The sequence below is a fragment of the Dama dama genome, chromosome 27 (assembly GCF_033118175.1).
Source record: "Dama dama isolate Ldn47 chromosome 27, ASM3311817v1, whole genome shotgun sequence".
Taxonomy (NCBI): Eukaryota; Metazoa; Chordata; class Mammalia; order Artiodactyla; family Cervidae; genus Dama; species Dama dama.
In genome coordinates this window covers 2,901,204-2,914,704 of record NC_083707.1, presented here as the reverse complement: position 1 = coordinate 2,914,704, position 13,501 = coordinate 2,901,204, and the positions used below count along the sequence as shown (strand labels likewise).

At 43.2% G+C, this 13,501-nt stretch overlaps 1 protein-coding gene across 1 annotated transcript in view; it reads right to left on the bottom strand.

The window, feature by feature from the left end:
• Nucleotides 1-548: 548 nt before the first annotated feature.
• The window catches only part of PARD6G (par-6 family cell polarity regulator gamma), a 72,950-nt gene continuing 59,997 nt past the window's right edge, over nucleotides 549-13,501 (bottom strand). Inside the window, exon 3 of the mRNA XM_061131026.1 lies at nucleotides 549-3,308. Coding sequence (XP_060987009.1) covers nucleotides 2,488-3,308 — 821 coding nt within the window. The 3' untranslated portion in view covers nucleotides 549-2,487. The remainder of the gene's footprint in view (nucleotides 3,309-13,501) is intronic.

Sequence of the window (13,501 nt, the reverse complement as noted above, 5' to 3'; positions counted from 1 at the left end):
GAAAGGGCTGTCTGTAGCCCAGCGTCGGGGAGGGTGTAGTGCAATGCCTCATGCTGGTAAAGCATATGTGCTATTTCTTCCAGGAATTGTTGGTGCTTGTTGCTGTCACCTTGACATTTGTAATTTACCGCATGAGTGGATCTTGATGTATTTATCATTGACAGTACTAGATGTATAAGTGTTATTGGAAATTTTTCAAACCAGGGTGTATTTCCAAACAGCTGCATGGTTAGTTTTTCAGTAAAGCTTTTTCATATTGACTTCCAAAGAAGTTTCTGGACCTAAGACACAACCACCTCCTGTCAAATACGAGTGCAATTTGTCATTTGAGATGCCCTACTGCCTACTTCACTCTGATCCCATTTTTCCCTCTGTAAAATGGGACTACTGCTGCTTGCCTGTGAAGAATGTGTGAGCATTAAGGGAACAAACCTGGCACACGAGAGGCACTTGGTAAACATTAGAGGTGTTTCATCCTGAGGGGTAAGTTTATCTCTGCTGATCATTAACACACATTCTCTCTGATATTTAGAACCAGCTGGAAAATATTAAAAGCAAAGAAAGAGTTTTTATTCTTTGATATATAAAAACCAAGAAAACTTTCATGTGTATACAACATAGTTTTTTTTTTTTTTTTTTTTCTTTTTCTTTTTTTTAAGAAGAAAATTGCAGAAATATAGACTTGGGTAGAAAAATACACTCAAGCAGCTGCTCAAGACAATTTGTAACTCCTAAAATTATGAACAATAGCACACAAATCTCAGCATAAGCCTTTTTTTCCTTTAAAAAATTATTCACATTTGTTTAACAACTTAAGATATGGTAAGAAACATAACTTTCCTTCTTGGTAACACATCTTGTTTTTTGAGAAGATATTCAGTGACCAGCAATAACTTAGTGATAGAACCTTTACCTTAGAGTTTTGGTTCTATGACACTTGTCATAGTAAAAGAAATACTTCCTACTCCTGGGGCCCCAAACTTGGGGGGTCCTAGACCTCAGAGGGGGAGCATCTTTGGTCTTCCCTGTATTTTAGTACCAAAACAGACAGTGATCCTGGCATACAAATAACAAAAACAAAGGTGCAGGAGACCATAGATACTCAGTAAAAGCTATTTATGTCCAATAAATAGTTTCCAAAAATAATTTTCTTTTCACTTAATGAATTCAGGAGAAATAAAAACATTGTGATACACTGACATGTTATCAAACTGACATCCATAAAGTCAGTTCTGCCACTGACCAGCAGGGAGTGCTAGACCACAGGAGAAGCAGCTGCATAGTTTCCCAAAGGGCAACCTACAAAAATACCTGTATTTACATGAAAACTTTTTGGGTGAAAAAGTTTAGTTTTCAAAGGATAAATGTAACATTTTCTCCTCAACACTGGGTTCAAGCAAAAAATACACTTCATATAAAATTTGGATGAAACATGAATAAACTTTAAGATGACTAAATATGTAAATATTGGTAGAATATCAAAGGGAAGTGATAATGAATTTACTCTGTGTTAAAAATCTTTACATTTCATGTGACTTGTTATTTAAATGCAAAGATGCAGAACACACACATCTGAATGGCTGAGACCTCTCAGAAGCCCGAGTGACGTGTGGCTGGCTTGGCCACCATTCCTCATGGAAACACGTCATAACCACCCTCAGAGTCACAGTCCCAGGAACTGACTGGTGTTTATCTCAGAGTAGGTAATGGCTTTTGATCACAGATGGTGAGCTGAACCTCCCACTCTCTTCCAAAGTTAAATTCACCTTCAAAGGCCTCACAAAGTTGCCCACAGGGTGAGTCCGCCACCACAACCACCATGACCACTTCACATGGGTTCTCTCTTCCCTGTGAGGTGGCTATTTGAGACAGGACTACAAACTGTGAAATTCTGAAATTAATCCTCTGCAGTCATGCTTAGTACAGGTTTGTGTGCACTTGCTTTTAAATTCCAGTCTCTGCCTTCTTGCCACATTCTGCCTTCACAGCCTTCTGGCCAATCAGCAGGATCAGTGCAAGTCTGCAGGAAAGCACAGTGACAACTATTTACTGGGTTGGCCAAAAACTTTCTTCAGGCTTTCCCAGAGAATCTTACAGAAAAACCCAAATGAGATTTTTGGCCAACCCAATACAAAAGTAATTTAAAGGCTTCATTTAAAAAAGTATGTTTTTAAAATTTAAAAATGAAATATTTTCTGCATTTAGGTCATTTCTACCACTTCACAAAGGTGCTGGACCCTATACCTGGGCTAGTATAGACTGTGCATGTGTGTGTATTTCATGTTCTACAGAGAAACTATAAAAATAGTTTTTTGTTTTTTTTTTTCTATTCATGAGTTGAAAGAATAGGGTTATGGATGAAAAAGGAGGGATAAGTAAAAACAACAAATAGGAGGAATGAAGTATACAATTTTTTCTTATTTTAAAATTGGAATAAAATTTTAGAAGTATCTCTCCTTGGTAAACTGAGCTGTCTGGTGCCTGGCCCTACAGGGTGACCGCCGGCCCGTGCTCCTCCACCCCTCCCGGGGGCAGGGCCAGGCTGTGGCGCGGGTCAGAGCGGAGCGAGCTGAGAAGCCTCTGGACGCTGGCCTCTCGCCCGGGGCTGTGCAGGCCGGGCGCCAGGCCCGCGCCGTTGATGCGCGTGAGGCTGCCTGGAGGCGGCCTGGGCGCCAGCCGAGGCTCCAGCACGCCCTCGAGGACCACGTCGGCCTCCTCGTCGCTCTCCGTCTCGTCCGGGGGCAAGCTCTGCAGGACGTGGGCCGCGGGCAGGCTGTGGCGGCTGGCCGTGCTGTCCGAGCAGCGGCCGGAGCTGCCTGAGGCGCGGCTGCCCCGCACCACGTTGTTCCTCTGGTTGGCGGGCTTGACCGTCACGATGAGGTTGTGGCTGTTGGCGATCATCATGTCCGTGACCTGGTCCAGGGTCTTCCCGGCCACCTCGATGCCGTTCACCTCCAGGACCTCGTCGTCCACGGCCAGCAGCCCGGTGCTCTCGGCGAGGCCGCCAGGCACCATGCGGGAGATGAAGACGCCGGGCACCTTCTCCAGCCCCTGCGGGGCCACGCGCACGCTCGTGCCGTCGCGAATGTAGAAGCCCAGCGGCTTCTGGCAGCCGTGCCGGTACAGCCTCACGCGGCGGTGCGTCTCGGGGACGATGTCCACGTCGATGATGGAGGACACGGGGCGGAAGTCGTGCGGCAGGCCGATGTGCAGGTGCGCGCGCCGGCGGGGCCCGTCCTCCCGCAGGGCCAGCGGGCGCCGCCGCCTGGACAGCGAGCCCGCCCCGAAGCTGCAGTGCTCAGCCTCTTCTGGAAGGGCACAGAGAGGACAGTGAGCGCACGGACCGGGGGCGCCGGGAAGCACAAGTCAGGCTGCGCCGAACGCGCAGAGCGTCGGCTAAGTCCTGACTCTCCGCACCTCTCCCCCCACCACCTCTCTGACGTGCTGTGTGACCCCAGAGAGCCTGAGACGGTGAGGAAGTCAAATGGTGTAAAGAACCAGCTGAAACACAAAGCTCCCACGCAGGCCTTGGAGCTGAGTCATCAATTCATTTTGTCACACGTCAGCTTTTGGGAGAGTCTCGGCTTCCTGGATGACATGCAGGCTGCTGCAATAACTCCACTAGTGGTTTTGATGAGCCTACAGCAATCCTGTGCATCAGCCAAACTGGCCCAGCAATATTCACCAGGCAAATGTTGGATGCCAAGTTCAAGCACAATCACCTCCCTAAATTCAGCTCTACAGGCAACCAACAGAATGGTTGGAAGGTTAAGACAACTAACAACAGATGCAAGGTTTAAATGTGCCTGACTGGGTTCTGCAGTTATAGGGGAGCAGAGACACCAGGAACGGCCCCCACCTGGACAACAACTGCAGGGGCAGAGTCTGTCTGATGTAACTAATTTGGAACTTGAGAGTCTGTTAAAGGCTCAACTTCCAAGGGAAGAGCTGGATGCTAATGGCAGTCAATTCTGGGTAATTTCAACTCTTAGCACAATAGCAGCTACCTAGTCCACCCCCAGCACCCTGGCAGGCAGCTGTGCCCTGATCCTGGGGCAGTTTATGGGACCTGTCCTCCAAACATCAGGTATCTGCTCCGACTACTGATTGCTCCTCCTCCACACAAAGGTGTAGAGGGGTGGGTGGCTACTGTTGCACCTCCCTGTGTTGTTGCAAGCCCCTCCCCTTCCACCTGAAGGAACATCCCAGAGAGCGAGAGGACTGGCACCCTTTCTCTCCCTTCATTTTTCACCTTTTCCCATTTTGGGAGCCAAAGTTTAAAGTCCAGGACATTAAAAACAGCTGCATATGTAGGGAAAGTCAGAAAGTGACTGTGCATGCTCAAGGAAAGGCTCAGAAAGGACCTTAGAAGACCTTAAGTTCACACTTTAATGTTGATACTCAGCACAGACAGTCTACAGCAATTAAAAAAAAAAAAACAACCGTAGCAAATCCTGGGGAAGGGGTACAATCTAATTTCCAGAGCTACCACATTTTGAATCCCCATTGTTCAACAACAACAGAGAATCGCAAAGCCTGCAAAGAAACAAGAGTGTGCCCTCACTCAAAGGAAAATCATCATAGAAACTGCCCCTGAAACAGCCTGATGGCAGATTTACTAGACAAAGACTTTAAAACAATGGCCTAAGACATGATCAAAAACAAAAAGATACTGGGCAAGTCAAGAAAACAACGTGTGAACAAAATGGAAATATCAATAGAGAGACAGAAAACCTAAAAGGAAACTAAACAGAAATTCTGGAGATGAAATTACAATAATGGAAAGTAGTGAATGGGGGATTCCAAGGCAGATTTGAGCAGGCAGAAGAAGGAATTAGTGAACTTGAAGACAGGACAGTAGAAGTTATCCTTTCTGAGGAAAAACAACAAAAGGTTACAGGAAAGTGAACAGAGCCTAAGCAATCACCTGGACACCATTAAGCAAACTGACATGTAGTTTGCAAGAGTCTCAGAAGGAGAAGAGAAAAGGGTGGAGGGACTATTTGAAGAAACAATGGCTAAAAACTCCCAAATGTGATGAAATGTGCAAATGTAAATGCCCATGCTCAACAGCCTCTAAGTCGGAAGACGTCAAAGAGACCCAAGATGACAATATAATCAAGCTTAATTAAGACACAATGTAATTTTACATGCTCCAGAACCCAGAAGCAGTAATATGAAAGGAGGCTGGGGCAGACCCAACTGTTGATCTCAGAGAGTCCTGGGTAGGTAGGAGGTGACTGCAGATCACCCTAGGGACACAGATGCTGGTGGCAGTCATTTAGGGGAACTCATTCTGTCACGTGGACTCTAGCACTAGAAAGTGCCATCTTTGGCTTCTCCCTCTAGCTTATTAGCTTCAGGACCCAGCCCCTCCCCTGCCTAACAGTCTGTAGGCACCAGCAGTGGGAGCTGGGCAGGGACACAGCACCACCTACCAGCATGCAGGTTGCCTAAAGACCTCCTGAGTCCACAGCCACTCCTGCAAACACCTTCTCCACCAGAAGGCCCTGGCATCACACACTGGAGCTACATCCAGTGTTCCCCTAGGCACACTGCAGCTAGAGACTCAGGACCCAGCTCTGCTCACCAATGAGCCTCAGAGCCCCCTGAGTCCTGGCCACCAGCGTACAGACACCAGCCCCAGGAACACTGCAACTAGAGACTCCAGGACCCAGCTTCGCCTGCCAGTGGGTAGACCCTGGCCATAGAATTACTGCAGCTTGCCTTATCGGGTCTCAGGCCATCAGCAAGCTGACAATAGTCTTAGGATATCTCAGGATCCAGTCGTCAACAACACTCCGCTCCCAACCCAACAGTGGGATGAAACCTGCTATGAAACCCCAATGACCTTTCAGTGAGAGGCCTCAGGATCTGGCTTCAACCACCAGTGAGCCAGAACTAGCCCCTGGACCCCCAGTCCCCAGAATCACCCACCTTAAAGCCAACAGCGGCTCTGAGATACCTTAGACTCCTCAGCCAGCTGCCCAAGGAGAAAGTCCCACTCACCAGCAGGCCAGTATCAGCTGTGGGATACTGGAGAACCTACCCACCAACAGGCCAACACTAGATCCAGTAACTCTGGTTCTCCAGCCATCTATCCATCCTGGAATGAGGCTCTGCCCAACAGTGAGCACCAGACCTGTGAGCAGCCAGGGTTTTGCAGCCAGCTGCCCTGTGACCTGGCTCTGCCACCTGGAGGCCAGTGGTCTCCACCCAGAGTAGAGCCTGGCAAACCAGCAGACGGGGCCAGCTGCACCTACCAGACTGCCCATAGAGTCATCCTGCCGCAACAAAAGGGCCCACAAGCCCTCATGCAGCATATAGCTCTGGTGACCAGAGAGGTGTGTGCTGTGAGGAACATATGACATCTCCTTAAAAAGGCTGCTTCTCTAAGATCAGGAAATGTAACCAACATATGAGATACACAGAAATAAAAACAGCAAATGAGGCAATAGAGGAACAGATTCCAAATGAAAAACAAAAAAACAAAAAAACAGAAGAACCAAGAGAAATAGAGATAAGCAGTTTACCTGGTAAATAGCTCATGGTAATGATCATAAAGGTAATCAAAGAACTTGGGAGAAGAATGGATGAGCAGATTGAAAAGTTAGAAGTTTTAAACAAAGAGCAAGAAAAAATAAAGAGTGATCAGAGATATACAATAACTAAAATGAAAATACACTAGAAGGAATCAACAGCAGATTAAATGATGCAGGTATGGATCAGCGAGCTGGAAGACAGAGTAGTGGAAATCAGAGTAGTGGAAGCTGAACAGAAAAAAATGAAATGAGGACAGTTTAAGAGGTCTCTAGGATAATATCAACTGTACTAACAGTTGCATCAAAGGGGTCCCAGAAAGAGAAAGACGGACTGAAAATACACTTAGGATATACTAGCTGAAAACTTCCCTAACCTGGGAAAGGAAGCAGACATCCAGGTCCAGGAAGTAGAAAGCCCACACAGGATCAATCCAAAGAGGATCACACCAAGATAATTTGTATTTAAAATGGCAGAAATTAAGATAAAGAGAATATTAATGGCAACATTAATATTAAAGGCAAAAGCAAGAGCAACACACAAGGGACTTTTCAGCAGAAACTCTGCAAGCCAGAAGGGAGTGGCACCATATATTTAAATTGATGACAGGGGAAAACTTACAATCAAGAATATTCTACTTGGCGAGGTTCTCATTCAGATCTGATGGAGATCAAAAGTTTTACAGCTAGGCAAAAGCTAAAAGAGTTCAGCACCATGAAACCAGCCTTACAAGAAATGTTAAAAGGACTTCTTTAAGCAAACAAGAAAAGACTACAACGAGAAACATGAAAACTACTAAAGGAAAAAAGCTCACCAGTAAAACCAAATATATAGGAAAGATAGTAAACCTACCACATACAATGGTAGTAGGAAAGTTAAAAGACAAAAGTAGTACATCATCTGTATCTGCAATAGGTAGTTAAGGGATAGAAAAAAAAATATGTAAAATGTGATGTCAAAATAGTAATTGTGGGGGGAGGGGAGTGAAACTGCAGAGTTGTTTAAATGTGTTTGGAATTGTGAGATCAACAATTTATCATCCCTTATGGTAACCACAAACCAAAAACCTATAATACAAACAAAAGAGAAAGTTTTCCAAATATAACACTAAAGATGCTATCAAAAGACAAGGGAACAAAAGAAGAAAGGATCAAAAAAGAGCTACAAAACAACTCAAAATTAACTAAAATGACAATAAGTATGTACCTATTAATAATTACTTTCAACGTAAATGGACTAAATCCTCCAATCAAAAGATGCAGAATGGCTGAATGCCTACAGAAACAAGAGCCATGTGTATGCTGCAGGAGACTCACTTCATATCTAAAAACACACACAGACTGAAAGGGGATAGAAAAAATTTATTCCATGCAAACGGAAATGGAAATAAAGCCAAGATAAGAATACTAGACAAAATAGATGTTAAGATAGACTGTAACAAGTAACAAAGAACAACATTAAGTAATGATCAAGGTATCACTCAAGTAAAAAGATGTAATAGTTGTAGATATATATGTACTCAATGCAGTAGCACCTAAATACAGAAAGCAGATATTAACAGACATAAAGGGAGAGACTGACAGTAGCACAGTAATAGTGAGGATCTTTACCATCCCACTAACATCAACAAGGGCTTCCCTGGTGGCTCAGTGGTAAAGAATCCGCCTGCCAATGCTGGAAATGTGGGTTCAGTCCCTAGGTTGGGAAGACCTCCTGGAGAAGGAAATGGCAACCCACACCAGTATTCCTGCCTGGGAAACCCCATGGACAGAGGAGCCTGGCAGACTGCAGTCTATGGGGTTGCAAAGAGTCAGACACAGCTGAGAAACTAAACAACAACAACATAAACAGATGAGACAGAAAATCATTAAGGAAACTGGTCTTAGATGACACATTAGATTACATGGACTTATATAATTCCACCCCAAAGCATCAGAACATGCGTTCTTTTCAAGTGCACATGGATAGATCACATGCTGGGCCATAAAATAAGTCTTCACAAATTTTAAAACATTGAAATCATGTCAAGCATCTTTTCCAACCACTATATTGCTGCTGCTAAGTCGCTTCAGTCATGTCCGACTCTGTGCGACCCCATAGACTGTAGCCCACCAGGCTCCCCCATCCCTGGGATTCTCCAGGCAAGAACACTGGAGTGGGTTGTCATTTCCTTCTCCAATGCATGAAAGTGAAGTCTCTCAGCCATGTCCGACCCTTAGCGACCCCATGGACAGCAGCCTACCAGGCTCCTCTGTCCATGGGAGTTTCCAGGCAAGAGTACTGGAGTGGGGTGCCATTGCCTTCTCCAAACCACTATGCTATGAGACTACAAAACCAACTACAAGGAAAAAAAAAAAAACTGCAAAAGACAAAAACATGTAGAGGCTAAACAATATGCTACTAAAGAACCAATGGATCTTTAGTAAGATGAAATAAAAAAATGTTTGGAGACAAATGAAAATAAAAACACACTGATCCAACATCTATGGGACACAGCAAACATAAGAGAGAAGTTTACAGTAATACAAGCTTACCTAAGGAAACAAGAAACATCTCAGACAACCTAACCTTTCACGCAAGGGAACTAGAAAAAGAACAAACAAAACCCAAAGTTAGGAGAAGGAAATAAACCATAAAGATCAGCAGAAATAAATGAAATAGAGGCTTAAAAAATAGAACGAATGAAACTAGGAGCTGGTTCTTTGAAAAGAAAAATAAAATTGATAAATTTTTAGCAAGACTCATCAAGAAAAAGATATCAAAAAACAAAATTATAGGCCAATATCTCTGATGAGCATAGACACTCATATTCTCAACAAAACGTTAGCAAACTGAATCCAACAATATATTAAAAAGATCATATACTACGATTACACAGGATTCATCCCAGGGAAGCAAGTATGGTTCCACACTCACAGATCAATCAATGTGACATACCATTTTCACAAATTTGAAGGATAAAAATCATAGCATCATCTCAATAGATGCAGAAAAAGCTTTTGACAGAATTCAACATTTATGATAAAAACTCTCCACAGTGGGTATAGAGGGAACATACCTAAACATAAGAAAGGTTAGACCTTGCTTTCATCACCAGTCACATCCACAACTGGGTGTTGTTTTTGCTTTGGCTCCATCTCTTCATTCTTTCTGGAGTTATTTCTCCACTGATCTCCAGTAGTATATTGGTTACCTTCCAACCTGAGGAGTTCATCTTTCAGTGTCCTATCTTTTTGCCTTTTCATACTGTTCATGGGGTTCTCAAGGCAGGAATACTGCAGTGGTTTGCCATTCCCTTCTCCAGTGGACCACATTTTGTCAGAAATCTCCATTGTGACCCCTCCATCTTGGGTGGCCCTACATGGCATGGCTCATAGTTTCATTGAGTTAGACAAGGCTGTGGATATGACTGGAGATGAAGGCAAGGTCCAATGCTATAAAGAGCAATATTGCATAGGAACCTGGAATGTTAGGTCCATGAATCAAGGCAAATTGGAAGTGGTCAAACAGGAGATGGCAAGAGTGAACGTCAGCATTTTAGGAATCGGTGAACTAAAATGGACTGGAATGGGTGAATTGAACTCAGATGACCATTATATCTACTACTGTGGGTGATAATCTCTTAGAAGAAATGGAGGAGCCATCATAGTCAACAAGAGAGTCCGAAATGCAGTACTTGGATGCAGTCTCAAAAATGACAGAATGATCTCTGTTTGTTTACAAGGCAAACCATTCAATATCACCATGATCCAAGTCTATGCCCCGATCAGTAATGCTGAAGAAGGTGAAGTTGAACGATTCTATGAAGATTGACAAGACCTTCTTGAATTAACAACCAAAAAGGATGTCCTTTTCATTATAGAGGACTGGAATGCAACAGTAGGAAGTCAAGAAACACCTGCAGTAACAGGCAAATTTGGCCTTGGAGTACAAAACGAAGCAGGTCAAAAGCTAACAGTTTTGCCAAGAGAACGCACTGGTCACAGCAAACACCCTCTTCTAACAACACAAGAGAAGACTCTACACATGGACATCACCAGGTGGTCAACACCAAAATCAGATTGATTATATTCTTTGCAGCCAAAGATGGAGAAGCTGTATACAGTCAGCAAAAACAAGTCTGGGAGCTGACTTTGGCTCAGATCATGAACTCCTTATTGCCAAATTCAGACTTAAATTGAAGAAAGTAGGGAATACCACTGGACCATTCAGGTATGACCTAAATCAAATCCCTAATGATTATACAGTGGAAGTGATAAATAGATTTAAGGGACCAGATCTGATAGAGTGCCTGATGAACTATGGACAGAGGTTTGTGACATTGTACAAGAGACAGGGATCAGGACCATCCCCAAGAAAAAGAAATGCAACAAAGCAAAATGGCTGTCTGAGGAGGCCTTACAAATAGCTGTGAAAAGAAGAGAAGCCAAACGCAAGGAGAAAAGGAAAGATATACCCATTTGAATGCAGAGTTCCAAAGAATAGCAAGGAGAGATAAGAAAGCCTTCCTCAGCAATCAGCGATCAGTGCAAAGACATAGAGGAAAACAATAGAATGGGAAAGACTAGAGATTTCTTCAAGAAAATTAGAGATACCAAGGGAACATTTCATGCAAAGATGGGCTTAATAAAAGATATAAATGGTATGGACCTAACAGAAGCAGAAGATATTAAGAAGAGGTGGCAAGAATACACAGAAGAACTCTACAAAAAAGACCTTCACAACCCAGATAATCATGATGGTGTGATCACTCACCTAGAGTCAGACATTCTGGAATGTGAAGTCAAGTGGGCCTTAGGGAGCATCACTATGAACAAAGCTAGTGGAGGTGATGGAATTCCAGTTGAGCTATTTCAAATCCTGAAAGATGATGCTGTGAAAGTGCTGCACTTAATATGTCAGCAAATTTGGAAAACTCAGCAGTGGCCACAGGACTGGAAAAGGTCAGTTTTCATTCCAACCCCAAAGAAAGGCAATGCCAAAGAATGCTCAAACTACTGCACAATTGCACTCATCTCACATGCTAGCAAAGTAATGCTCAAAATTCTCCAAGCCAGGCTTAAACAATAAGTGAATGGTGAACTTCCAGATGTTCAAGCTGGTTTTAGAAAAGGCGGAGGAACCAGAGATCGAATTGCCAACATCCGCTGGGTCATCGAAAAAGCAAGAGAGTTCCAGAAAAACATCTATTTCTGCTTTATTGACTATGCCAAAGCCTTTGATTGTGTGGATCACGACAAACTGTGGGAAATTCTGAAAGAGATGGGAATACCAGCCCACCTACCTGCCTTTTGAGAAACCTGTATGCAGGTCAGGAAGCAACAGTTAGAACTGGACATGGAACAACAGACTGGTTCCAAATAGGAAAAGGAGTATGTCAAGGCTGAATATTGTCACCCTGCTTATTTAACTTATATGCAGAGTACATCATGAGAAATGATGGGCTGGATGAAGTGCAAGCTGGAATCAAGATTGTTGGGAGAAATATCAATAACCTCAGATATGCAGATGACACCACCCTTATGGCAGAAAGTGAAGAAGAACTAAAGAGCATCTTGATGAAAGTGAAAGAGGAGAGTGAAAAAGTTAGCTTAAAGCTCAACATTCAGAAAACAAAGATCATGGCATCCAGTCCCATCACTTCATGGCAAATAGATGGAGAAACAGTGGAAACAGTGGCAGACTTTATTTTTTTGGGCTCCAAAGTCACTGCAAATGGTGACTGCAGCCATGAAATAAAAAGATGCTTACTCCTTGGAAGAAAAGTTATGACCAACCTAGACAGCATATTAAAAAGCAGAGACATTACTTTGCCAACAAAAGTCAAGGCTATGGTTTTTTCAGTGGTCATGTATGGATGTGAGAGTTGGACTATAAAGAAGGTTGAGCACTGAAGAATTGATGCTTTTGAACTGTGGTGTTGGAGAAAACTCTTGAGAGTCCTTGGACTGCAAGGAGATCCAACCAGTCCATCCTAAAGGAAATCAGTCCTGAATGTTCATTGGAAGGACTGATGTTGAAGCTGAAACTCCAATACTTTGGCCACCTGATGCGAAGAGCTGATTCATTTGAAAAGACCCTGATGCTGGGAAAGATTGAGGGCAGGAGGAGAAGGGGACAACAAAGGATGAGATGGTTGGATGGCATCACTGACTCAATGAACATGAGTTTGCGTAAACTTCAGGAGTTGGTGATGGACAGGGAGGCATGGCGTACTGCAGTCCATGGGGTCACAAAGAGTCGGACGTGACTGAACTGAACTGAAGAAAGGTTATATAGGATAAGCCCACACCTAACATCATACTCAACAGTGAAATGCTCAAAGCACTTTCCCTAAGATGAGGAAGAAAACAAGATTGCCAACTTTCACCAGTTATATTCAATATAGTATTAGATGTCCTAACCAGAGCACTAAGACAAGAAAAAGCAAAAGAGAAATCCAAATTGGAAAAGGAGAAATAAAACTGTCACTATTTAAAGATAACATGATCTTCTACATAGAAAATCCTAAAGATGCCACCAAAAACCTACTAGAGCTCATCAATTAATTCAGTACAGTTGCAGGATACAAAATTAATATTCAGAAATCTTTCATTTCTATGTATTAAGAATGAACTATCAGAAAGAGAAGTTAAGCAAACAGTCTCATTTATAGTCATATCAAAAAAGAAATAGATTACATAGGAATAAATCCAAGGAGGTAAAAGACCTGTGCTTGGAAAACTAGAAGACCCTAGCAAAAGAAGTTGATGATGACACAGATAGAAGGAAACATATGCTGTTGATTGGAAGAGTCATCATAATACTGTGAAAATAACCATACTGCTCAAGGCAGTCTACAGATTTAATGCAGTCCCTGTCAAAATACCCATGAGACTTTCCGTAGAACTAGAACAAATAATTAAAAAATATGTGTGGAAACACAGAAAACCCGAATAGCCAAAACAATCTTGAGAAGAAC